This window comes from Varanus komodoensis, unplaced genomic scaffold (genome assembly GCF_004798865.1).
Source record: "Varanus komodoensis strain SLA01 unplaced genomic scaffold, ASM479886v1 scaffold3, whole genome shotgun sequence".
NCBI classification, from domain to species: domain Eukaryota; kingdom Metazoa; phylum Chordata; class Lepidosauria; order Squamata; family Varanidae; genus Varanus; species Varanus komodoensis.
The window spans coordinates 13280752-13307613 of record NW_025335761.1 but is presented as its reverse complement, the minus strand read 5'-3'; the positions used below and the strand labels follow the sequence as shown (position 1 = coordinate 13307613).

The window sequence follows — 26862 nt, the reverse complement described above, 5'->3', positions numbered from 1 at the left end:
TTTATGTGGCTGAAACTAGCACAGAGAATAAGATGTGAGTGTTATAACGAACTGATGATATACTTGGCAGTTAAGTTTGGATAGCCCCCTCAGAAACTTATTTTGCCCCCACTAGAAATGGCACTTACTTTGGCCCTCTGGAAATATGGCATGACTCCCTGGGGAAGGGCACATGGCCCACATTGAGAACCACTGATTTAAATGGTATGTTTGCCATTTGATATACCACTGAAATCAAACATGTTACACATACCTGGATCATGGCTGAAAATACTAAAATACAAAATCAAGCATGTGTATACTCTAAAAATGTTACTTCTACTGAACTAGAATATAATTGCTTTTGGAATGTGCACAATTCTTTGCTTCATTACCAATGCCTAGTAGACCACTTTATTGTGTTTCCCCCACCAAGAAAAATGCATCAGTTGCAAGTTTGATAAAGAATAAGGCTCACTTTAATACTAATTCTATTATTTCTGCCAGAGACTCAATCCAAGTATGTCCCCAAATATTCTCAATTCAGAGTGCCATGGGTACATAAGATAAGTATTTTAATTTCCTTCTCTTCTTACTTGGCCTGGAAATATATAAGGATGGCAAAAAGTAACAGAGGCATTGCTATCTGTTTTCCCTTGTTACCTGTGGCATGAACATCCAAACCACCATCATCCCTTGGAAAATTAGTTCTGCTTCCAATATCTGCCTTTGCATTAAAAGGAATCAGGATGCATAGTGTGCAGGAAAAGTGGCCTACACCATACAGCTGTGAGCCTTGGAAGTCAGCTTACATCATAAGAACAAACATACATTATAACTATGTTGTAAGCCGCCCCGAGGTTTCGGCAAGGGGCGGCATAGAAATGTTATAATAATAATAATAATAATAATAATAATAATAATAATAATAATAACAACAACAACAACAACAACAACAACAACAACTATCTGCTACCCCTTTACTTAGATGTACCCATGGCAGCACTTTGTACTTATGTTGGTATGATCAACTTAATTTTATAGAATTATAGAATAGTAGAGTTGGAAGGGGCCAAGAAGGTCATTGGGTCCAATGGCCCTGCTGTTGCACGACACCCATTTGCATCATCCCACTCAGATGGCTGTCCAGTTTCTTTTTGAATGTCTCTAGTGTGGGAGAGCCCACCACTTCTCTAGGCCGCTGGTTCCGCTGTCATATTGCTCTGACAGTAAGGAAGTTTTTCCTGATATCTAGCCTGAATCTGGGTTGTCACAGCTTGAATTGATCATGATAAGACAAAACCAAACCAAAAAAAAAAAAAAAAAAGGAAAATCTTCAAATTATCAGTCTGTCCTCTGCATTCAGAAATATTCTTTTCCCATGTACAACTTTCCTAATGAGTAACATAAAAATAATATTTAGTCAATATAGGAAAATATTTATTTATTTAAGGCTTTTCTGTACCATCACTTATTCCAAACAATCTTAAGATGGTTTACAAGTTAAAAACAACAAAGCAATTAAAAACCCCACAGTGATAGTACTTCATATTAAATGTAACAGTTAAAAATGTTATCTAGCAATTAAGAAACTGGGCAAATAGGATTTTGTCCTGGCACTGGAATGAATAAAGTGTCAGTGTCTGGTACACCTCTCTTGGGAGCAAATTCCACAATAGGAGTGCTTATAGCAGATATGGCCCTTCTCATAATGGCCCTCCTTACCTCTTTCAAGGAGGGCTCTAGCAGAAGGACCTCTGCAGATGATCTTAAGGTGTTGCAATGCCTATTTTTCAATTTCCTTGCTCCCTCTCTTCCTCCTACCCACCCATTCACACCTACCCATAGAATATCAAAAGAAATATTTCAGAGTATTCACACACATGCATACACTATCAATCTACATGAAGTGATTTGCACACGTAGTATTCATCAAGTGCTTTCCCTATCATCAACATGCATACTATTTGACATCTAGTACCAGATACAGTACAGCTTAACTGACCTTTCAAGTCTAAATCATTAAGTCCAATATATAACAGTTTTTGTGAGAAGGTTAGAGGAAAAACTCATAGTTTTTGCTTAAAGTATGCACAGTGGGAAAGATGGCAGGTTACGTTCACACAATAGGATAAGGCCATTATTCCTCTGAAAATATGTTGAATATTAACATGCTACAACAGGCAGCAAGAAGTAGTTCACGCCCAAGGCATAGAAGGCCCTGTGAGATAAGAAACCTATGAAATCAGTGTTCATAAGATTCAGAGAAAGTTCGATGAAGGTAAGATGGTAATATCCCCCTTAGTTTTAAGCAGAATGCTTCTTTTGGTTTAATAAATATCCACTTTCAATTTGAACCTGAAAGCATTCTATTTGCCTAGTCACATGGGCTTGTGCTTATCCCTTTGAGCCTATGGAGGAGTAACAGTAAACCAGGCTGTGATGAGAGCAGCTCTTAGCTACCTTACTTCAAGCAGATGACTTAGCTTGTTGACCCAGGGTCCCCTTACAAAGGGTAAAGGAAAGAAGACTCCATAAGACAGAAATATGTGCACCAGGCTTGCCTCAGAAAGCACTTGAGTCATGGCAAATCTGTACACTTCTGTTTATTGTTAGTTGACTGTGGAAGAATAGAAATCTTTGCACCATTTACTTGAACAGTGGGCTCAGTGACCCCTGCGTTTTCTTAAAATCTCTAAAATTAATATTGAGTGACTGTCAAGCCACAAGGTCAACATTTAGATTGCGAATAGTATGCTGGTTGTTCTGAACTGAACATGTAATAAAGACTAATGAGGCAACTGTGTGAGGAAGGTACAGAGTTAAAATACACTAGAAGATGAATACTTTCACATTTACAATCATAATTTGGTTAGCCTGAATATTCGCACACTGAGTCACTCATATTCACTCAAGAAATACTTGTAGACTCCCATAAAATCATGATTTGCCTCACTGGCTGTTTTATCATATGCAGGTGGTCAACAGACTCATCTCATTATTGCTGACAGCACTCTAATTCCTGTCCTTCTAATATCTCTACTCTACCCCAAATACCAGTGCTGAACTAAAGGCATATTATAGGAAGCTCACAGGAACAATCCCAACACTTTCTGACAGAAAAGTAAAAAGAAAACATTGCTGGTTTATTAAAGGCTATGGATTATTGTCAAATGCCTTATTAGAATTCATCTTATTTCCCTTAATACTAGAAGTGATTTAATTAAGTCTGAAATACACAAGAATGGCTAGTCCATATAAATAGAAAAGATAGGAACCAGAACAATGGCATTTAATAATAAAAATCCTCTTAATTCACAGATAAACCTCTTAATTATTTTCACACTAGGTAATTATATAAATTGTTTCAAGCATCATAAGCTTTGAACATATTAAAATAATTACTAATCAAAATTAATTAAGTTTTCCAACAGGGACAATTCAGTTCATTAGTATGAAGAGAAATGCACAACTTTAATTACACACTGCTTGATAGGAACAAACAATTTAGTAACTGTTATTTAATATAATTGACTGCAAATAACTACAATAAAAGGGTACTGCATAAAGAATACAAACCCCTAGAAAACTTACTTTAACAGGGTGTTCAAATTTTTGCTTTACATACCTATCAGAATGAGTGTCTTGTCTACACAGTAACTGCAAAAGGAAAACTAGGAAAATGTATGCTGGTATAACTGGCAAGTTATAGCTATTCCTTGCTTTGTGTACAGTTGGAAAGCTTTATGACTTTGGGGAAGGAGAAATATTCACATTTGAATAAAACACTTCATTTTCAAAAAGTAGGAATATACATCATATTTTTTAAGCCTTGAAGTCTTCCTTGCAGAAAACATTTCATTTTTATTCTTTATTTGAAAAATAGATGCAGCAAGTACTTTAGCAGGCTTATTGAAGCAGGATATTAAACAAAGAGAAGGTGAATAAAGGGGTGTTGCTAAGCATGATGAAAACCCCCAGTGTACAGTTTGTCATAATCTTAACTGTTTTGCCTGAAACTGTATTACTGAACACACTCCTTCCCCAGTAGCAGAGAGCAATATCTCCCACTCAAGGAAACAAGCTCTTGATTAACATACTGGGTCAAGGATGGGTAACCAATGGGCAGATGATCCACCAAGACCTGTAAGGGATGCATGATGTCAGAGGGGGCAATCCTGATGCCACTTGGTCCTTGGTAAGCTTATCAAAATGACGATAAGTCCTTATTCCCAAGAGAAGTGTGTGCCATCTCTGCAGGCTTTCTTCTAAAGGAGCTATTTGAGTGCTGTGTCATAGTGGTTTTCTTCCCTTTGTGCGTTGTATCTGGTGTAAGGGGAATTGAACCTCTAAATGCAGGAATCCTTGAGTGTCTTAGTTTTTGATGTCTTCCAACCCATGCCAAGTGGCTCACATGGTAGAAGATGCTTCAAGAAATACCTTTGTGGAAGTAAGCCTGACATTCCCAGCTCAGCCTTACTAACTGAGTTTAGTGTTGAGAGGGTGGGCTCAGGTAGGTATTCCTGCAGGAAGCTGCAGGAAATGGTCCTGCCATTTTTGCTGATTCAGATTCAGAAAAAGAAACTGAATAATTCAATGAGATTGAACAGCAGCCAATTGTTCAAGGTCCTGGGTGGAGGCAGAAGAATACAGAAAAGATTAGCCCAAGGACAGACACAGAGGACATTGAGATAGCCCCTGGGAACAGTATGGTGATACAGCTCAGGAGAGGGGTTGCTGAGACTGGGGAATCCTCAAAATAGAGACCAACTCCTCCCCATAGAGTTGGCCCCCATCACTAGGCATCAGCAGAGACAAGAAGTCCAATTGGATGTGAAGCACATGGAGCAGAGGTGTGTGTGTTTCCACAGCACCCCTCTCAGAGGATTGGGACACAAATGAGCTCAGGAGGAGAGCTTTGGGGAGTAATTGTTAGGTTGGATTCAACAAACCACTTTGTGTATGCTCACAGACTCATCCGAATTATTTAGGGTTAGAAACAAGAGTGTTTTGAAAAGAAGGAGCCTGAGGCTAGTGATTGCTGGAGGGAGAACACATGGTTTGTGACATTTAGGATGTAAGACACATATTAAAGACATATTCAACAGGCGTTTTTCCTTTCTGTTAGATATAGCCCATTTGCTGTTTCAATTTGTTGTTGTTTTTTTAAATATTACAGTTAAAGCACATGATTACAAATTACTATCATGGCAGAAATGTTCTAAAACTATGAATTCAGTGAAGCTGCCTCTTGTATTATTTCTATCAACTCAAGATAATCTTTAAAATTAAAAGTATATAGATATATAATATGTGCCAGCTACCTTCACAAGTGGTGATTCTTTTCAACTGGAGGATCTTGCAGTCTAATTCTGAGGGTCGAATCGAACCTGAAACCAAACCTGAAAACCGGTTCAGAGAGTGTAGTTTCAGAGAACCAGAGTTGAACTCAACTCTAAAATGCCTCAGATGACTTGAACCCCAACTGACCCTTTGAAAATAAACTTGCTCAAAGTAAGCGCTTCAAAATGGCAGAAAGACTGTTTCCCAGGAAGCAAATGAATAAGAAAAGAAGGAACAAGCAAAGTTTCTAGGACTGCTGTTCCAACAGGGAAATGAAGGAAAAAGAAAAGGCTACAATTCATCTAACTAAAATGCAGACTAATTTAGAAGATTAGTTTCATATTCCAGAATATGTACTCAATGCAACTCACATTTGGTAGTTGCGATAATAACCTTGAACTACTTTCCAACTGAGAACTGAAAGCTTTGGCTATGCATGATATAGAAATGAAATAAATAAATGAATAAATACAGGCAGTCCCTGAATTATGAACATCCAAGTTATGAACAGCCCATACTTATGAACGAAGTGCCATAAAGCCTGTTAATTTTTTTAAAAAATACTGCAAAAATCATCATCACCATAGCGAGAAGAAGTGAGAGGTGAGGGAGGAAGCCCCCCCTCAAAGCACCACCACAGAGAGAGAGGAAACAAGAGGGGAGAAAGGAAGGCTTCCAAAGCATCACCACAGAGAGAGAGAGGAAGCAAGAGGGGAGAGGAGGAGGCTTGCAAAGCATGCCTTCCTACCTCACCCATCCAGAGAGGGAGCGCGCTCTGGCATTTCCTGTGGGCAAAGGGGAGGCACTGGTGAGTTTGGGTGGGAGGGGAAGACATTTGCAGCTTTTCCATTTTCACGGGGGTCCTGAGTCTGTAGCCCCCACGAATGAAGAGGGACAACTATTTCTGATCCAACTTACAGAGTGGTGCCTCAGACTTCAAACTTAATTCATTTCAGGAGGCTGTATGAACTCTGAATTGTTCAAAGCACAAAGCAATGTTCCCCATTTGAAATAATGGAAACTGAACCAATCCATTCCCAGACCCTAAACAATACCCATTTTGGTATGTAAGGGTTATATATATAACAAAAAAATAAAGCGAGAAAAGGCACTGAGAAGATCAAAAAGGCACACTCTGAAAAGGTACTGAAAAGATCAGAAAGGCACTTCCTGAAAAGGAACAGATTCTTTCCCAGTGAGAGACGAATAGTGTACACAACAGATGACATTTCTGCAGCGACTGCATTTTTTTCACTTCACTCACAGTTCAAGCTTAGAAGCATTGTTAGAACTGTACAGTGATTTTATTTAGACTCTAACATTTGAACTCTGGATTGTTCGAACTTAGGGTCATTTGAAGTACGAGGCACCAGTGTACATACATATTCAACTTAAAGATGACTTTGTTTTCTCAGGAACAGAACTTGTTTGTAACCCAGGAACTGCCTGTGATGAGGATTCCAAGATGAGAAAAATATGGCCACAGCTGTGTCTATAGATAGACTGATTTCTTCCTGTATTGTTGAATCAACTTAAAAATATTCTTCAATTTAAGAAGAAACAAAACAGAACAATGATAGCAAATCTTACATAAGTATAATGTTTGAGCCCAGTATATCTAGTACTTTTACCTACTATGGATTGAATAGTAAGGTTGCTTACCTGTAACTGTCGATCTTCGAATGGTCATCTGTGCATTCACACACATGTGTGCTACACCTGCACAATGCCTCCATTCAGGAAGATTCCCCTAGCTAAGCCTAGAAATTTTGGCAGGAGCCCTGCCCCTCTTCCCCTTTAGTATAAATAGGCAGGGTTCCTGCCATTTTTCAGTCCAACCAGAGATTGACATTTACCCTCGAATTAGTGCTACTCAACTGTGGGAGAGAAAAGAACAGGTACAAGACCACTGATACCGGGGTCAGTGGGTGGGTTGTGTGAATGTACAGATGAACACTTGAAGAATGACAGTTACAGGTAAGCAACCTTACTTCCTTCTTCATGGTCTCTGTGCATCACACATATGGCTGATTAGCAAGCTTATCAAAACAGGAGGTGGGAGGTGTCATCACTGAAGGATGGAGAAGAGGACATTCGGCTGAAGGAGCTTTCTTGTCTCATTTTCACATTGAGCCAGCAATGGCGTACGAATGTGGATGGTGTAGACCAAGTGGCTGCTTTGCACAGTTCATACAGCAGTATGTGCAGTTAAGGCAGTGAATGTTGATACAGCCCTGGTGGAGTGGGCTTTGGGTTGGTGTAGTAGCGTCAGGTTCTCCAGCTGGTACACTAGCTTGATTGTCTCTATGATCCAGTGGGCTAAGTGCTGTGGAAAGATTGGTTCACCTCTGGATGGTCCACATATGTAATGAAGTCTTTTGGTATGCCAGATTAATTCCATGTGGGGTTGGTAAAATGTTAGCACTTTTTGTATGTCCAGTGTGTATAATGTCCTTTTGATCAACATCGATGGAGACAGGAAGAAAGTTTGGAACATTATTTCTTGGTTTAAGTAAAAAGCCAAGGAGAATTTTGGTAGAAAAGCAGGGTCTATCTTAGAACTACCTTCTCCTTAAGGAAATATGGAGGGTCTATCCAAAACTCACTCGCTCTCTGGGTTGAGGTGATGACCACCAAAAAAGAGACTTTCCATGAAAGGTTGCAAGTGGCTTCAAAGGAGGTTTTGTTAGGGCTTCTAGCACCAAGGATAGACTCCAACTGAGAACCACTATTTGAATAGGAGGATTAAGACCGTGAAGTCCTTTCATAAACCTCGATGAAAGGGGATGGGAGAAAGCAAAGCAGCCATCGATGGGACCCCTCAGAGAAGAGATAGTAGACAAGTAGACCTTGACAGAAGTCAGCTTCAGATCTTTCAGATGTAAGGAAAAGAGGAAATCTTCTCCTTTTGGTATTGGTGCTGTCACTGGATCAAAGCCATTTTCCTACACCTGATTACTGAATTTGTTTTATTTGTTGGAATAGGAATGTCTGGTGTTGGGATGTCATGCTGCCTGTAAGATGAGTTCTATTTCTGAATCCAAACTGGCAGTTGTCACTAGGTGATCAACCAAGCCATTAGGTGAAGTGTCTGGACATCTGGGTGTAGGACTTTTCTCTGCTCCTATGTGATTAGGTCTGATATGCTTGACAGATGTATGAATGTCCAACTCGAAAGCTGTAGAAGGGATGGAAAGCAAGGCTGTCTGGACCACCATGGTGTTTAAGTAGGATGCAAGAGGATCCAGGATTAGGATCCAGTCTTATTTTGGCAATTGTCTCAGTAATAAGAAGAAAGGGTGGAAAAGAGTTTTTTTCCCCCATGAGAAAAGGAATGTGTCTCCCAGAGAGTTCCATCCCATGCTCCATGCCACGTTGTCTTTCATTGCAAAGAGGTTGGTGGGCAGTGTGTCCCACATGGAAAAGATGTGTTTCCTCACCTCTTTGATTGGGTCCCATTTGTGTAGTTAGAATGGGGTCTGGCTGAGAGTATCCACCATTGCATACCTTGTGCCAGCCAAGGGCGACGGCCTAAGGGCGGTGATGCCGCCGTTTGGGAACCGTTTGGGGGCTGCGTGGGGGGGTAGGCTGGCCGGGGGTTTTGGTGGTTGGCCTTGGTTTCGTTTGTGGGCTGGCAGTGGTTTTAAGTAGGATGTTTTTAGTAATTTTAATTGTAGATTTTAGGTTGCTTTTAATTGGTGCATCTCGTGCTTTACTATGATGTTGCCTGGGGAGCGCATGGGCGCCGCCATTGGGGTGGTGATGGGCTCTGGATGTTATGGCATTGGGGGGTCTAACGGGTCTGCATAGAAGGAGGAGGGACAGATGGTTAACACCTGTCCCTCTTTCTGGTTATTCCCCCAACCGGCAGGTCCCAGGTAGACTTGTCAGCTGCCCCCCAGGCCTGTCAGTGCTGTTGCTTAATGCCAGGTCGGTCCAAAATAAGGCAACACTCATCCATGATTTGATCATGGATGAGAGGGCCGACCTGGCTTGTATCACAGAGACCTGGGCGGGTGAGGGGGGGGGATGTTGCCCTCTCACAACTGTGCCCGCCCGGGTACCTGGTCCAGCACCGACCACACCTGGAGAGGAGGGGGGGGTCGCTCTGGTTTATCCAGTTTCTCTCTCCCTTGTGGGGCTTCCTGTCCTCTCAAGGCCGGGGCTGGAGTGCCTCCACTTGTTGTTGGGTGACCGAGACAGACGGGGGATTCTGTTGGTGTACTGTGCACCCTTCTGCCCAACAGACTCCCTGCCTGAGCTGACGGAGATCGTCTCGGACCTGGTGTTGAGGACTCCCAGGATGTTGGTCCTGGGGGACTTCAATCTCCATGCCGAGACGGTTCTAACTGGGGCGGCTCAGGACTTCATGGCCTCCATGGCGGCCATGGGGCTGTCTCAACACGTCAGTGGCCCAACCCATGAATTTGGACACACTCTGGACCCGGTTTTCTCGACGGGGCAGGAAGAGGGTGATCTGAGGGTAAGGAATTTAAGTTTGATGCCCTTGTCATGGTCAGATCACTTCCTCATAAGGTTTGAGCTCGAGAGCGGCCTTTCCCTCTGTAAGGGTGCGGACCAGATTGTATTGGTCCGCCCCCGGAGCCGGATGGATCCTGATGGATTCCTGAAAGCTCTGGGGGATTTTCCGATTGACAAGGCTGGTAATCCTGTCGATGCCCTGGTTGAACTGTGGAATGGGGAGATGACCAGGGCTATTGACATGATTGCTCCTAAGCGTCCTCTCCCACCTGACAGAGCCCGTTCATCTCCTTGGTATACACCTGAATTACGGGCGATGAAGCAGGTTGGGAGACATCTAGAGCGTAGGTGGAGGAGATCACGGGGTGAATCTGACTGAACACACTTAAGAGCCCATTATCAGGCCTATGCTGTGGTGGTGAGGACGGCAAAGAAGAAATTCTTCTCCGCTTCCATTGCCTCCTCACAATGCCGTCTGGTGGAGCTCTTTCGGGTGGTGCAAGGGCCCAAAGAAAGATCTCATACCACCCTCAAAGGCCCACTGTGACGACTTTGCAAGGCATTTCAGGGAGAAAATTGCTCAGATTCGCCACGAGCTTGACTCTACTATTGAACCAGATTCTACTGAGGAGATGCCAACGACGCCGTCGACTCCACAATTAATGGATGATTTTCAGTTGTTGAAGCCTGATGATGTGCACAAGGTGCTTGGACAAGTATGCCCTACCACCTGCTTACTAGACCCATGCCCATCCTGGCTACTTAAGAAAGCTAAGGACAGGATTGGCACCTGGATCCTGGAGGTGGTCAACGCCTCTTTAAGAGACGGTCAGGTAATGTCCTCTTTAAAAGAGGCGGTGGTCCGACCAGTCCTAAAGAAGGCATCCCTGGATCCAGAGGTGGCCGTCAATTATAGACTGGTGGCCAACATCCCCTTCCTGGGCAAGGTGCTAGAGCGGGTGGTGGCGGGACAACTCCAAGCATTCTTGGATGAAACTGATTATCTGGATCCATTTCAGTCTGGCTTCAGACCCAGGTACGGCACTGAATCTGCCTTGGTTGCCCTGTACGATGACCTGTGCAGGGAGAGAGACGGGGAGTGCGTCCCTGTTAGTTCTCCTGGACCTCTCAGCAGCTTTCGATACCATAGACCATGGTATCCTTCTGAATAGGCTGGTGGGATTGGGAGTTGGAGGCACTGCGTGGCAGAGGTTCCACTCCTATCTCAATGGCCGATTTCAGAAGGTGGTGCTGGGGGACGATGGCTCTGCACCATGGCAGTTATGTCATGGAGTTCCGCAGGGGTCCATTTTGTCCCCCTTGCTATTCAACATCTACATGAAACCACTGGGAGAGGTCATCAGGAGGTGTGGGCTGTGGAATCCCTAGATAAACAAACAAACAAAAACCTGCACCAAAATACTCAGAAGCAGATTTTCAGATGGTTTAAAGAAAAACAATGGAAAGGAAGCATTCTTCTTATGGGCTTCTGTGTCCATGTGATATGCTACAGTTAGGTAACTTCACTACTTGGTGGCATGATCCTCAGTCCAAGGACCTTCTAATGTGCAATAGTGGATTCTGATGAAGCACAAGGTACTTCCTTGGAGAAAGGAAAACCAATGCATTTTTCAGGGCTGTTTTGGTCAAATAATAAAGCACGGCCACAAGCCTGTGTATCAGGGAGAACCTCCACTTCCCCAGCCTTGCAGAAATTTCAGGCTTCAATGTAAGCTGCAAGTGACCATGTTTCAGGGCTTGTTTTTCTGTACAATGCTTCATTGGGCTTTAGGTCTGTGTTAAGACAAAATACTCCTACTGTCCTAGTAGGAGAGTTCCAGCCTGCATGACCTGCTATCCAAGGTCCTGTCTTCTTCTGCCTTGATCAAACTTGGATCAAACCATACCTATTTAATTTGACCTTGCCTACTATGATTTAACTCATGACTCTGTTGATGGATAAGCATTTACCAGTTCTCCTGCAAGGCTCAAGTAACAGACACATAGTTCTTCAGTTACGTTCCGTATGTCACAGCTTTATATGATCATTCATAATGCTCCAGCGATTTATTACTCCAAGAGGCAATCTACAAACCTTGTAGGTCATTCAGAACTTTCAAGGACAACTTGGAGCATTCAGGATTTTAACAAGCCCCTTCTCTTGTAATGGCTAATAACACCTAGCAAAGGAGAGTTCTTAATTTACTGCTCACCCTGAAGACAGCAACAGGTCTTTCCCCCAAGACTTCATAAAAGTTTCACTCAGCAAAGATGAATCAAACAGAAGTGCCTCCTACTGACTTGGGGCAAAAGTTAACCCCGCCCCCCAAAAAACAAAAACAAAAAAACCACTCCTCCATCTTGCTATGAGATTAAGTATGTATCACGAGCTTTTAGACAAAGAAGAAAAAGAGGGGACTGCAACAGCAATAAAGGCAAGGAAGAAACAGGTTCTCAAAAAAGTGCCAATCAATATTGTATAAACCTAACATTATGGAGTTGGATGATTATGCCTGAGATCTGTGTCCTGCTTGCATGAATAATAATATGCCTATATTATCAGAGTAAAGTTTTTATTTCCTGGTATTTTCACATGTGGTATTTGATAATCATATTATGTGTTTGATGGGTGGTAGTGGATTACAAGTTTAAAAAAACACTGTCATATAACTTTAAAAATTCTTTCTGCTTTCTATATTCTTTTGATATGTAGATTATATAATTGATATTAGCTGAATGCTCCTAATGTTACTTCCCCAAGCATCTTGTACAACACAACAGTCTAATTTGTAAATTCAAGATTTCTCTTGATTGTGTGTTTTTTAAACTGTTATTCTTTATTTTTTAAAAAAGCTGCTACCTTACATCTGCAATGGAGAGAGACACACTGGGTCCTGTCTTTGCAACTAAGATGTTAGTTATCAGGTTTCTCCTTTCTTTTGACATGTCAACATACTAATAAAGAAAATATTTGTATAATTCAATGAGACTTACCTGACCAGTGACCTGTAGTGCTTCCTGATCTGTCAGTGCATGTCTCACTCACTGGCCTGAAAACTGTCTCCCAACCTCCAGTAGCATAGCGCCAATTCTGAGACTCCAAAATTAATGTCCTTTGAGTGCCATATGCAATCATGAAGCAGTAGACCACATGATGAAGTTGACAACCATAACCACAGCCTTTGTTAATATTACAAACTAGTTTCTTTGCTTTGCTGCAATCCTTGGGGTTCTATGAATGATAAAGCAGACATGAAGAAAATATACACACAAAGTAAATGCTTTTTCCTAAGAATAAATGAGAACTATCATAAACTATATTGAGATTTGATATTTGACTTCTGTTCAATCAAAATTTTATGACCGTTCTTGGCAGTGAATATGACAACTTATTATATTCCTCATAACCTAATATAAAATAAAATGCCTTTATGATTTTAAATTGTTATTTTATTTCTAAATCTGTCAGAACAATTTTTAGTCTCGCAGCTCACATGCCACCATCATTGCTTCTATTTGTTATGTTCCAAGTGTGTTAGCTTTCAGCAATAAACATGCATAAAATCCTCCCTGCCCATGCAATTCTGCCTATTAATGGAATAATTACTTCCCATATGAATCTTCTATATATCTAGTACAAATAATAGATGTATAAATCAAAGGACAAGAAAAAGAGGTATTTTCCCCCTAAACTGAAACCAAAACTAGTAAATATATTTGAGAGGATTCTAAGCCGCACTTCAAGAGAAAATAAATGGACTTTAAGGATCTGTTGCTTGATACAGTATAATACATGTTAACCCTGGCACCAAGGTTGACATGGGATACAGTCTTGCTTAAGATGAGATACAGTCTTGCTTCAAAGACAGCTAGACATTTTGGAGACAATTATGGCTGCTTCTGTTCAGCATATATTTAGAAAAGTTTATTATTGAGGTTATTTTACAATATTGTTTTATGGCTTTTAAAAAGTATATAACTTTGGTCACTTGCTGTTATTGAAGTGAGTTTTTAATTATTACATATATTAAAATTAATATGTCATGCAATCAAATACCTTTTTCATGGTTTACAGACACATGTGAGAAACCATTCCCACTCATTGTATGACTCTGCCCACTACAGCTATAGTACACTGTGATCAACTGTCAATAATTTTGTTTATACAGCTTTCTTTACTGCAAACGCCACTTCCATTTTAGCAAAACACTTCAACTTCCAACCCCAGGTGTCATATTCTCTGTCATGTTTTTCAGATAAAAAGGTGTCATCACATTTGAATCATTATCTTTGAACACATATTCTCAACCTTCTGTCCCTATACACAGCAATATTTAGAAGAATACATAGTTCATATATTTAAAACATTTAAAACAATCAATAGTTTATCCTTAGGATTTAAAAAAAAACTTCAAAAAGAAGTCTATCTTTAACTCTGCCTAAGAAATCTAGACCTAGTGTAGTGTAGTGGTTAAGTGCATAGGACTCATACTGAGGCAATCTAGGTTCCAGTTCCCACTTGGCCAAGGAGCCAACTGGTAATTTTGGGCCAGTTACAGATTCTCAGCCCCATCTATCTCACAGTTCATGTTGTGTTAACAAGATTGAGTCCAGGAGAAGTAGAATGATGTAAGCTACTTTGAGTTTGGTAAGAAAAAGGTGGGATCTAAATCAAATGGGGGGGGGGGTATTTTAACACTCCTCATATTTCAGGAATTCTTGCATGTATCCCTCCCTTACAAAAAGCCCAGGGAACCTAACAAATTCTTCCCCCAATAATTTCTTACACTGAATCAACAAATATTTCTACTCTGCCCTTCAATTTCAAAAGATGTTCTAGAGAGGTAAACAATTTTTTAAAAATGAAACAGCAATCATCTTATTAAAACAATATACAAAGCAGTACAAATCTTTAACAGAAGTGGCCACAGTGAGCCATTTAAAATTCATACCAGTAAGAAAGAATAAGGAAATGTGTTACCTAGATACGGGGTAATGCCCTCCAGCTTGCCTCAGAGATAGCTTTGGTACTTTTCTCGGGGGGCAGGGGGACGTCTGGAAAATAAACCTGCCTCCCCACAATTACTCTCAACAACAGCAGATGCCATCCAACTGGACAAAGCATCCAACTACCAGCAGCACCTATATTATTAGCCCTCATCCAGTCTATCTTCTCAGACACTGCTTCAGCACAGCCATGGCCACACCTGGATCCGTTTTAATCTGCTTAAAACCCAGGAGTTGGCACAGAAATAGTTTTGTTCATGCCACTGAATGATTTATGCCAGGTGAAAGTAGGAGTTCAAGTCTTCTGAACCTCTCAGCAACCTTCAATATCACTGACCATGAAATGCTTCAAAATAGCCTGTGTGCAAAGGGAAATGAACAGACCATGTTTGCGAATGCTCCATTCCCATCTCAGTGGTACTACTGTTCCATGGCAGTTAGGCCACAGTGTTCCACACAGCTTTATTTTGCTTCCCATGGTACTTAATATCTATATGAAGCTGCTGAGCAAAGTAATTGCAGGTTTGGAGTGAAATAACCACCTCTACTCCTCTTCAAATTTGTTATGAACTGGACAGAGGCTAATAAACTAAAGCTCAATCTAGATATGATAGGATATGTGTGGGCAAGTATAATTTGGACTTAAAAATGGTGCTCAGGGATGGAGATATCCCAAGACTGAGTTCATGGTCTGGAGGTTTTATTACATGCTGTCTTACCTTTAGACTGGAGCACCTTTTTACCAGCTGAAATGGGTATGCCACTTGCAGACACTTCTGAACAGAAATACTCTGTCCAAATGCATCTCACTTAAGATACTACAATGTGCTCTTAAGCTAGGCTGCCTTGAAAGAATGTCTGGAAACTACAGTTTGTGAAATACACACAAAATCATATATATTAATTGGGGCTGGGCATAAGAACTATTTTATACCAGCTTTGAAACAACAATGTTCGCTATCAGTGCAATTCTAAGCACAATTCCAAGTACAAGTTTTAAGTTATAATGTCCCAAATGGCTTAGGATATCAGTATCTAAGAAAACATCACAGCCATGCTGGATCACACCTAAGGTCCATGTAGTCCAACACTATGTTCACACAACAGCCAACCAACTGCCCATGGGAAACACAAGTATGACATCAGTGCAATAGCCCCATAAACCTAACTAGCCAGGTCAATCTCAGAAGCCCTGCACAGAGGTCCCCCACAGCTGAAATACACTAAGCTCTGACTTGAGATAGGCTTCTTCAGTTGTGGCATTTTATTCATTGTATTTTCTTCTCAGAGAGGTACATTTAGCAGAATCTTTATTTTTCAGTGTCAAGTGAAAATCTGTTGATTTGATATAAGCCACTCTCAAGTGAAGAGTGAGGGGGACATATATTAAATAAAATTAAAAGTCATATCTGAAGACACTCTGTAGTCAGATTGAAATACCTTTGTTTCCCATTTATTTCAGTTCCTTTCTGTGAAGTTATCTCACCTATTTGCAAACTAACTGGGCAATTTCAGAAGTTTCATTGATACCATCTGGAGATGTTACTACAGGTACAATTTCACTCAGAGAACCTACTAATATGACTCTCATTGCATTCTTGAGGAAGGTGTGACCAAGTAATGACCAGCAAACCATTTTAGAAAATATATCTGCAAACTTATGTCAACCGGCTCATTAGTCCTACCCATGTTCTTCTTGCTCCAAAACATGATTTATTCCTCAGTACAGATAGGAATTGCTGGAAGGCATGAAATTCCTACAAAGCCTATTTTCATCACATTTGTAGTGGACTTTTTAGAGCATGCTCAGTTTCAAATTTGGCTCAGATGCATTTTACTAGGATCCTATTATATCTGAGTCAGGATCATCTAATTTTTGTCATCCTGACAGACCAATTTCATGGATACATGCTGTGTTAAATATTTATCTAGCTGAAGTACATGTTGAACTTTGCTCTCCAACAAGAAATTGCATTGTCTAGAAATGTCACACTCTACCCTACAACATTTACTATATATACATCACAGCATTCATTAGAACATGGTTAATTATAGTGGGTCAGTTCCAAATGTAAATAATAAGGAAAATACACACAGAACAAGTTTTGGACTACAACCCCAGGAATACTCAACCATTGACTATTCTAGGTGGGAGTGGTGGTGTTGTGCCTAATGACTCAGAGGAATCGTTAGCACGCGTAAGAGAGCAAGAAGCTCCCAGCGAGAGTCAGGCTTTACAGCAAGAAGATTTCTATTTGGTGCCCATGGCATAAATGCACCCCCCACCGCCACCTGACTTTGATGAAGTTTTTCTCCAGCCTGAGCAAAACTGCATTCTTCAAGAAGAGAACACAGCTGTGCAGCCCGTGGGACAGCCCGTTGCCATAGAGAATGCCCAGCTGAGGAGAAGACTTCAGCATTTGAGCCAATTAGAAGAGAGGCAAAGTCAAAGAAGGAGGGAGAGGAGTTTACCCGTGAGGAGGGGCATTCCCGTCGGGTGAAAAGTGCGTCGTAAATCTGAGACAGGTCAGAAAGGAGGGGGCAACTGTGTTGCTTAGAACTGCCATTAGCAGCTCCTGTATTATTTATTGCTTGAGTATCTTGAAGTTGTTTAGAATAAAGAAGCTTTAAACTTTTATTGCCTGTTCCTGTGTGAGTAATTAGGAAGAGTGCTCTGGCCTCACAACAGGTGGGAAGTTAAAGTCCAAAAATTTAGAAGACACTAGATTGCCTTGATTAATATCTGCCACTGTAGGAGCTTAGCATCCCTCTTGCTAGGCTCATTGAGCTAGGAGTAGGAGGCACTGCATTACAGTAGGTCCACTCCTACTTAATCAGCCAATTCTAGAGGTTGGTGCTGGGGATTATTGCTCTGTGCCATGGCACTTATTCCATAGGGTACCACAGGGTTCTATTTTATCCTCTGTGCTATTTAGCATCCGGTGATATGAAATGCAGTACCACCAATATGTGGATGACACTCAGCCCTATCTCCCTTCTTCATCAAATTCAGGTGAGACAGTGGCCTCTCTGAATCAGTGTCTGAGCACAATAATGGACTGGATAGGGGCCAATAAACTGAGACTCCAGACACAATGGAGGTGTTGTTAGTGGTTTGTTCATCTATCTAGTTAAGCAATATTCAACCTGTTCTGAATGGGGTTGCACTACCCCTAAAGGACAACATTTGTAATTTGGGGTTGCTTCTGGATTGAGTTGTCACTTGAGGCACATGTGGACCCAGTAGCACAGAGCACTGAGCTTAAGCTGATATACAACTACGACCTATCTGCTCTGGCAACCTCTCATTTAGATTACTGCAATGCATTGTACATGAGGCTGCCTCTGAAAATGGTCCAGAGACTTCAAATGATCCAAAACAGGGCAGCAAGATTGTTAATGAGGACTGGCTTATGAGACTGTATTATGTCAGTCCTCATTCAGCTGCACTGGCTGCCAGTTGAAGTATGGGCCCAATTGAAAGTGCTAGAATTAACATTCAGAGCCTAAACAGCTTGGGGTCTGGTTATCTGAAGGAATGTCTCATCCCATATGTATCTACCCAAACCCTAAGTACATCTTAAGGGGTCTTCCTCAAGGACCCCCTTCCAAAGGAAGTAAGGAGGATGGCTACCAGGAGAAAAGCCTTTCAGTTGAGGCACTCTGGCTATGGAATGACCTCCCCAAAGAGGTGTCAGGTAAAACCGTTTTTATTTTCTCAATATTTTAACAGTTAACCTTTAAATTTTTAATATTGCATTTCATCCTGTACCACTGCTATACCTCTGTGCTGATTCAGTTGCAATTGCTGTGGTTTTATTATGTTAAACAAGGAGGAGGGAAATATATGTGTTTTTAACTTTTGTTAACTACCCAGAGAGCCTCTGCTATTGGGCAGTATAAAAATAAAATGAATGAATGAATGAATCCTAATCACCTTACATGTAGGAAAATAAGTGAATTGTCAGGTTTAGACTGTAACATGATATGTGCCAGACTACATTCATGTCTGCATATAAAGCTATCCCAGTCTTGCTTTAAGTATTTTGTTCTTTAAAATGTATTGCTTTTCCAAAGAATGTCCATGTGGTAAGTAAGAAATATATCACAGTAAAACTGTCAAAACTAAGACAGTTAAATCAAATATAAGTATGGGCAGTCCTAGAATTAACGAATGTCCAAGTTATAAACAACCCATACTTAAAAACTGCTTTGAAGTCTATTAATTAAAAAAAACTGCTAGAAATCATCATCACCACACAGAGAGAGGAAGCATATGGGCAGAGAGGAAAGTCTTCAAAGCATGCTTTTGTATTCCAAACATCTGAAGAGGGAAATCTCTCTAGCATTTCCTTGCTGTAATGAGTAGGCCCCAGTGAATTGGGCCAGGGGGTGGGGGGGCAGGGAGAGCTAGAGATATTTATAGTTTTTCTACTTTTGCAGGGGTCTTGCCCTGCTAAACCCCACTAATGTGGAGGGCCAACTATACATGATCTGACTTTCATCTGAAAGACAAATTTCCATTTTCTCAGGAACAGAGAAAACTCATTCATAATGTGGGGAATGCCTGTAGAAATAATTGTTCACAACATTGTGATCCTTGTCTTTTAAGGTCTAAGTTGTCCAATATAATACAATTAGTACTAGAATTAGGTTCCTGGGAGATGCCAAAGAATCTGTACTGCACAACCCACTCCCTGGCTAAGATTCTCCAAGGCCAGTTCAATCATTAAGTGCAGTAAAACACACACACACACACACACACACACACACAACCCTGGCAGCTGATTTTGGATATTAGGAAAAGGTGATGAAATGTTATTTTACTACTGCTTCAAGTTTACTGTGAGGATAGGAGAAACACATGCGGAATGGCTTCAGGTGCCAAATTAACTTGACAAACATGTATACAATGCACCAAGACTTTGTGGGAGGGTACCTGTCGCTTTACTTAGGTTGCATGATATGAAACATCTCTGTTCTATGTAAGGTTGAAGGAGCTTAAAATAAGTAGTCCAAGAAAACTTCAACATACTCATTATGAAACTTTATCTTCAGAATTAGCATGAACCTCCTGGTCTCCATGAGCTTTTTGCCAACAATTGCCAAAAAGTACAGGTCACATTAAGTAAAATTTAAAAACAAGTTCTTCAGTTATGGGGGATGCCAGGTTGACACTATTTTTATACTCAAATCATGACCTTCTCAAAGCATAAATCTCCATCATCCCTATGCCTCAGTAAGACTATACCAATTTGATTGGGTTATCTTCAGAAATTCAAGATGCCATATCCCATGAATCTTGGGGGTGGGGGTCAGGCCAATTTTAGCCATTAACACTGTGGTTCTAAGGTATCTTCCCTCACTGCTTCACTGTAATGTGATCAAAAAGTGTTTTAATAACTGAAATATTTCTGCTGCTATATTACTTTATAGAAAAGCCTTTCTCAAAATAAATTGCTTGAAAATGAATTATAAGTCTAAATGGATACATCAGTAAAATAGTTTGCCTACCTGTAATTGTTGTTTTTTGAGTGATCATCTGTACATTTACACATATGGGTGCTACACATGCACAGTGCCTATGATCGGGAAGATTCTTCTGGCTAAATCGAGGAATTCTGGTGGGAGCCCCACCCCCTTTCCCCCTTAATATAAGAAGGCGGGCTCCCACCCTTTTCTCAGTCCACCAGGAGACCAAAGTTTGCCCTTTTCAGACCCTAACTTCCCTACTGCTAGGTAAAGGGCGGGTAAGAGAAAAGACCACCAACACCAACATGGGGCCAGCTACTGGGTTGTGTGCATGCACAGATGACCACTCAAACAACAACAGTTACAGGTAGGCAACCTCATTTTCTTCTTTGTGGTCTCTGCACATCACATATATGGGTGACTACCAAGCATACCAATGAACGTGGTGGGAGGTGTCATCACTGAAGGATGGATGATAGAATGGCACAGCAGAAGGGAACAGTCTTGTCTGGTTTTTACATCAAGCCAGTAATGGTGGACAAAAGTGGATGGCATTGACCATGTAGCTTCACTGACCAGTGCATCTAATGTTATACCTGCGTGTAGAGCCATCGATGTTGAAATAGCTCTGGTAGAATGGGCTTTGGGTCGGACTGGCAAGTCCTAGTTTGCTAGTTGGTATGCTAACTTAATTGTCTCAACAATCCAGTGTGCTAGGCATTGTGGACCAATCAGCTCACCCTTGGAGTGGTCTATACATATTTGATAAATAGCTATTTAGCCTTGCAGATAGATTCAATTTGGGATTGGTAAAATGTCAATGCTCTACGGACATCTAACCTGTGATGAGTTCTTTCGACGTTTGTAGAGGGAGTTGGATAGAACACTGGAAGCACTATTTCTTGATTTAAAAGGAAAGTAGAAGAGACCTTAGGGAGGAAGGCAGGGTCCACGTGGAGGACCATCTCATTTTTATGAAATGTCATATACGGAGGGTCTACCATAGTGTGCAAAGTTCGTTCGCTCTGTAGGCTGAAGTGATGGTGACCAGGAAAGTGAATTTCCACAAGATGAAGCAAAGCTCGATGGTTGCAAGAGGTTCAAAGGACAACTTTATAAGTGCATGCAGCACAATAGACAGACTCCAACCTGGTACGAACAATTAGACAAGAGGATTTCAGTTGTTGAGATGGAAGAAGATTGAGGAGCCCTCAATGGGATCCCGGAATGCGGAGATTGCATACAGGTGCACCTTGACCGAGCTAAATTTTAGTCCTTTTTGGTGCAGGGAATGCAGGAACTCCAGTATATAAAGTGATACTACAGCGAGTTTCATAAAGATATTAACTTTATGTTCATGATGTTAACTAAACATCATGCATCTTTCTTCATTGTCTGATGAGGTTTAAATTCCCATGCTTATCACCTAGCAATTACTAGGTGCAATTGGTTTATTTTGTTTTTCTGTAATCAGTTTAAAAAAGAACAATTCACCTGCTTTCAGCTATTGGGAAAGCTTGAAATATTTATACAGCATACCTATAACATCAACATGGCATACATTTTAACTTTTATTTCCTAAGTAAGTCAAGCATACATACTAAATCAGTTCCGAAGCAGAAAAATTTCCAGTGTAATGGTTTCCCAACAACTCAAATTACTGGCTACATGCAAAACCATATAAATCAGAAAAAAACAGGAAAGGGAATGAGTACCCTTTGTTTAGTGGAATGTTAATACACCAAGTTTGTCTGAAATCCATAGCTGCCTGCTCTGTATGTAAAGAAAAATGATAACCTGTTTGCACTTGCTCAAGCCATTTACTGCCTTCTCAGATTCTCTTTCCAAGCACACCCAAATACTATCAATATTTCTAAGAAGCCTAGTTTTTGGCTTTGGTAAGTCTCAACATCAAGAGAACTTACAGAACTAAAATAGCATTTCTGGTCTTCATCAGCAGTAGCTACCCAAGTACAGTGTATATCCTATGAAAACCAGCCTGCAGCCTGATGGGGCACAACTCCCAATTCACCAGGAGTTCTACAATACCAGTGGTATTCCTAAGAACTCTGCAGCTGCCACAATGGAATCCCCAAGTTTTCTCCCTTCCCCCACACAACCATTACAACTATTGCTGGTTGTTTGGACATTCTTTGCTACCAATCACCACCTTCCTCCAGCTCGTATTCCTTCCATTAACAGCACCTTCCTACTTCTGGAAGGATGCTTTAGGATCAGCAGTTGGAGAACAAGAACCAAGAACCCTATGTTAGTGGCTGTCAGATAATCACTGTAAAGCAAAAGTACATATGTAATAGGTCTGGCTCCAAGAACATCTTCAAGGAAACTGGTCTGACAGAGCTCTATCAGTCCTGGTTTCTAAGTGTAGCTGAGGGTTCATTTTCTGAGTGCAAAGACTGTTGTTTCTGTTGAAGTTGAAATGTACTTTTCCATTTGAACATAAAGCATCAACTGGGTGTGAAAAGGAAAATTAACTAAGATAATTAAATGGGAACAGAAAGGAATTCAATTGATCAAAAGCTAGTGTGATAATCAGTACATGATATGAGCTGTTAATGAAGGGATGTAAATGGGAACAAAAGGGAAATTAATTAATCAATACAGCAGCATGGTGGAAGTTTAAAGCTGGCCAGGTTGTGGGGAGGGGGGGATAAGCACATGGCAAGCAATTAATGAACTGAATTAAATGGGGTAATTCTGTACATTTCAGGGAAGCATCACAGTGAGGCATAATGCGGAACGCTGTACTTTGCTGTATATTGTTTATTCAGCAATGCTATATATTGCTTATAGAGCAATAAACATGGGCTTATTTGGCTATGGATGCACTTTTGAGTATGGACATGACCATTTTCTCATGCAGCTTCCAAGAGGTCACTCAACATCTATTATTACCCCTGATCTGAAAAAGATTGTGCACCCCTGCTGTAGCCAGTAATATTCACCCTAAAATACAAGTGACACAAATATGGGCCATGAAAAGAAGCCTATGTAACCCTCCCCAACCTCCCGCAGTAACAACCAAAGCAATAGAAGCAACCATTCAGAAAGAAGGAACCAAGAAGATCCCCTACGGGTGGTGACCTGCAACACCTCTGCAGTGTTTGTTAATCTTCCTGAGCGTCAATATGGCCTTCACAAGCAGCTAGTAGCCTTCTTAGAAGAAAAGGTGAGAACACTAAAGCAGAAACTGTCCACCCTTAAGGTGACATAGATGATTTCAGAAGTGCAACAGCAAACTGAGGCAGAGGCAGAGTGTCCTGAAAGAAGGGAAAATGAGGAGCAAAATCCTCATTGCTAGGAAAAAAAAGCAGCCACTTTAGGTATCTGCTTTGAGGATTACCAGTACAGTATTCATCTAAGATGGAAAGCACTAAAAATCTTTTCTATAATTTGGGAATATACTATGAACTAAAAGGTACTGCAAAGTCAAACACCTTCTGACAATAAGACCTATAAAACATTGCTGGTTATTTACTCTGCTGTGTATTTGTAGACCAAAGTATTGTATATATGAAAATTAATGATTACACTCAACTTCACGTGCTTGTCTTAAGCACCATATGTGCAATTGGTCTACAAATACCAAATACAATTGGTATGGGCACAACTACATACCACTGACAACTTGCACTTAAAACCATGAGGCTGTATTTTAGAGATGTAGGTAGAATACCAGTAAATATGGCAAAGCCAAACTAACACTGGGCTAGTTTGCATGGTTGAACAGCTCACCATGGCTTATTTTAGTGGACTGGGGTGCATATCAGAATACAGTCTGAATAGTGAATGACTGGCCACAGCCTATTGTGTCATGAGAACCCATGGCCTGTTTAGGGCTACTGAGAGAGTTATTTAACCCTTGCAAAGCCCCCAGAAACTAGGTTCACACAGCATGACATACCGTAGCAATGCATGGATGTTCAAATTCCACCTGGTTTGTGTGAATATGTGCCACAGTACACAGGGGCTTAATCAAAGTAGGCTATTCTGATAGCATGAACTGTGTCACTGTTTATACCTACATACAGAACAAGTTAACTATCAGCCAATGATGACTGGACATTGGATGTTTCAACATAGGAAACAAATCAGTGAAAGATACAGGCTGAAAAAAAAAACACAATACCCAATGAATTGGTTTTTATAAGCAATGGACCATATCTTCCCATATATATGATAAAGTTATTTTTCCACTGTTTATTCTGAAAATGCTGTAACAAATATATAGCAGCTTTATATAAAATAATAAGAGGTGTGTTAAATATACATTTAGTGAAGGCAAATATTTGGCTTTGTATTCACTGAAGTTGCTCTAGCCCTCATAAATACTGTTATTTTTCTAAAACTAGTGTGTCTTTTGTCACATTGTTCTGTATAAACTTAGATTAAATATTCTTTCCATAGATTTCCTTTTATTTAACTGCTCTTTCTACACAATTCTTACCTGGAGATAAGTTATTCTCCTCTGTACCAGCTCTGTCAAATCTTTGGCCTCTTTTTCTCGCCAATCACCTGCTCCATCTGTTTGACTGAGGTAGTACAGATCTGTCATTATTGACCTGTTTAAAAAAAAACAAACACCTTTTGTGGCTAATTTTACTAATCAGAAAGTTCAGTGAATAGAGAAATCAAATCTTCAGAAGTGTGGAACGTATCTGAATAGGAAAATATTATTTTTCCACTTTATTGCTAGAGCTACCTAGGTTTGCATGCACATACATGCACATATACATTCAAGCTACCACCCACACATTCAGCAGTCTCAAACCCCCAGTCACATTCCAATAACCCTATAGCTGTGGCACTGGAAAACCAAACCTACCATCTCCCACTCATTCCCAATGGAGCAGCAAGGGCTGTGCCTCAGGGCTGTGCCAAAGCTCAGGTTCCTAAATGGCTAGAGGTAGGTGATAAGGGCAGAAGAAGCAAGGTTCATCATAATTCTGGTTATGCAACCTTTGTTCCATGAGTGTTTGCAGACTTCCTCTCAGTTTATCTTGTTCTCTAAGACAGGGCCAAGCATGTGAGGAAGTCTGCAAACAACAGAGGGACAGAATCTATGGAGCTTTGCTGCAACCCTAGTTATGACTATACCTACACCATAGGGGCACAGCTAGTGAGTTTCTGTTAGATAAAGATTATTGAAGTGGCAGAAGTTAAAAGGGTTTTATGGCTGTGGTCTAACAGAAAAGTTTATTTTTTAAAACTGTAACAGTTCTATAGATCCAAGCTTCCAAATTATTTTTTAAGAAACAAACATAGCTAGGATAACCTACATTGCATTCCACTGAATCTGGTGACAGTGGTAACATAACCTACAGTGGATTTTTTTCACATGCTTTAGATTAGAACTACTTTTAATTGACTGGTATAGCATGTAACCAGAAGAAACCCTGAAACACAGGAAGGTATAGAACAAAGTCCAAACATTTTTTTCTTCTAAATAATGATACGGTGACTCTACTCACATGTTGGGAAACTGAACATAACTTGGAGCATTATTCTGGGCCTTCACATCTCTACCCACACATGTAAGACCATTAAATCCAGAGGTAGAATCCAGTGCTGCCCACCTGCTAGTGGAGGTGGTTGCCAATTCTGGTCTGCATGTGACTGGCCCTTCCAATTCCATTCCATAAGTGGGCCCTATCACTTATGTAATAATGATTTAAGTGCATCTGGTGGCAAGCCTTGAAAAAGCGGGAATGTTCATTTCTGTTAAGATGGAAAAATCAGCAGAGCCTCCATGTGCAAACAAACCCACTTTCAAAATGAATGATTTATTTTACCCGAAAGTGCCTAAATGGTCATTCCACAATCATTAGGGGAGACTTACGGAACACAACTGGTAGGACAAGGCAGACACAAACCAGAATCAGTGCCCAGCTCTGGCACTGGATGGGCAGCACTGAATTCTGCCCCTGGATATACAATTATTTAGCTATGCCTCTGCACTCTTGCTCTCTCTTACACACATGCATGCACTCGGATTTTTCTTCCTTCAAGTGAGAGAAACAGTATTCATAACACAACAGGCAAAGTTCTGTAACATTCAGTAATGAAATGACTAATTGCTGTGATACATTAGAAAAGATGTATACATATTAAAACAGTTTTGCTATACAGTCCCTGCTGGTCAACCAATTTTAAAATCTCTTCAGTTTTCTGACTCCAGGCAGAGACATAAGATAAAAGCAGGTACTCTGATCAGATCATAATATCAAAGAGAGGAACTGGCAAACAAAATGAATGGCTTCCCCTGCTTTCCACCTATTAAAGCAGGTTGCTTACCTGTAACTGATGCTCTTCGAGTGGCCATCTGTGCATTCACACATATGGGTTGCTGCGCCTGCGCAGTGCCTAGGCCGGAAGATTAGAAAGCTAACGGTTTTTGGTGGGAAAACTCCGCTCCCCTCCCCCTTTGTGGTATAAATAGAGCGGAGTGTCCACCATTTTGCTCAGTCTTGAAGACCGCACGTTCGCCCTCTAGAGGTTAAAAATAAAGTAATGATAAGACACCATTATATTCCCATGGTACCGATGTGAATTAAAGTA

The 26862-nt window shown here is 40.8% G+C and overlaps 1 protein-coding gene across 4 annotated transcripts in view; it reads right to left on the bottom strand.

Moving 5' to 3' along the window:
• FUT8 (fucosyltransferase 8) overlaps window positions 1-26862 on the bottom strand; it is a 131474-nt gene that overhangs the window by 32689 nt on the left and 71923 nt on the right. For all 4 annotated transcript variants that reach the window (XM_044436246.1, XM_044436247.1, XM_044436249.1 and 1 more), the window contains 2 exons: window positions 24752-24866; window positions 12799-13036 (listed from right to left, as the gene is read on the bottom strand). In XM_044436246.1, the coding sequence (XP_044292181.1) occupies window positions 12799-13036; window positions 24752-24866 (353 nt within the window). The remainder of the gene's footprint in view (window positions 1-12798; window positions 13037-24751; window positions 24867-26862) is intronic.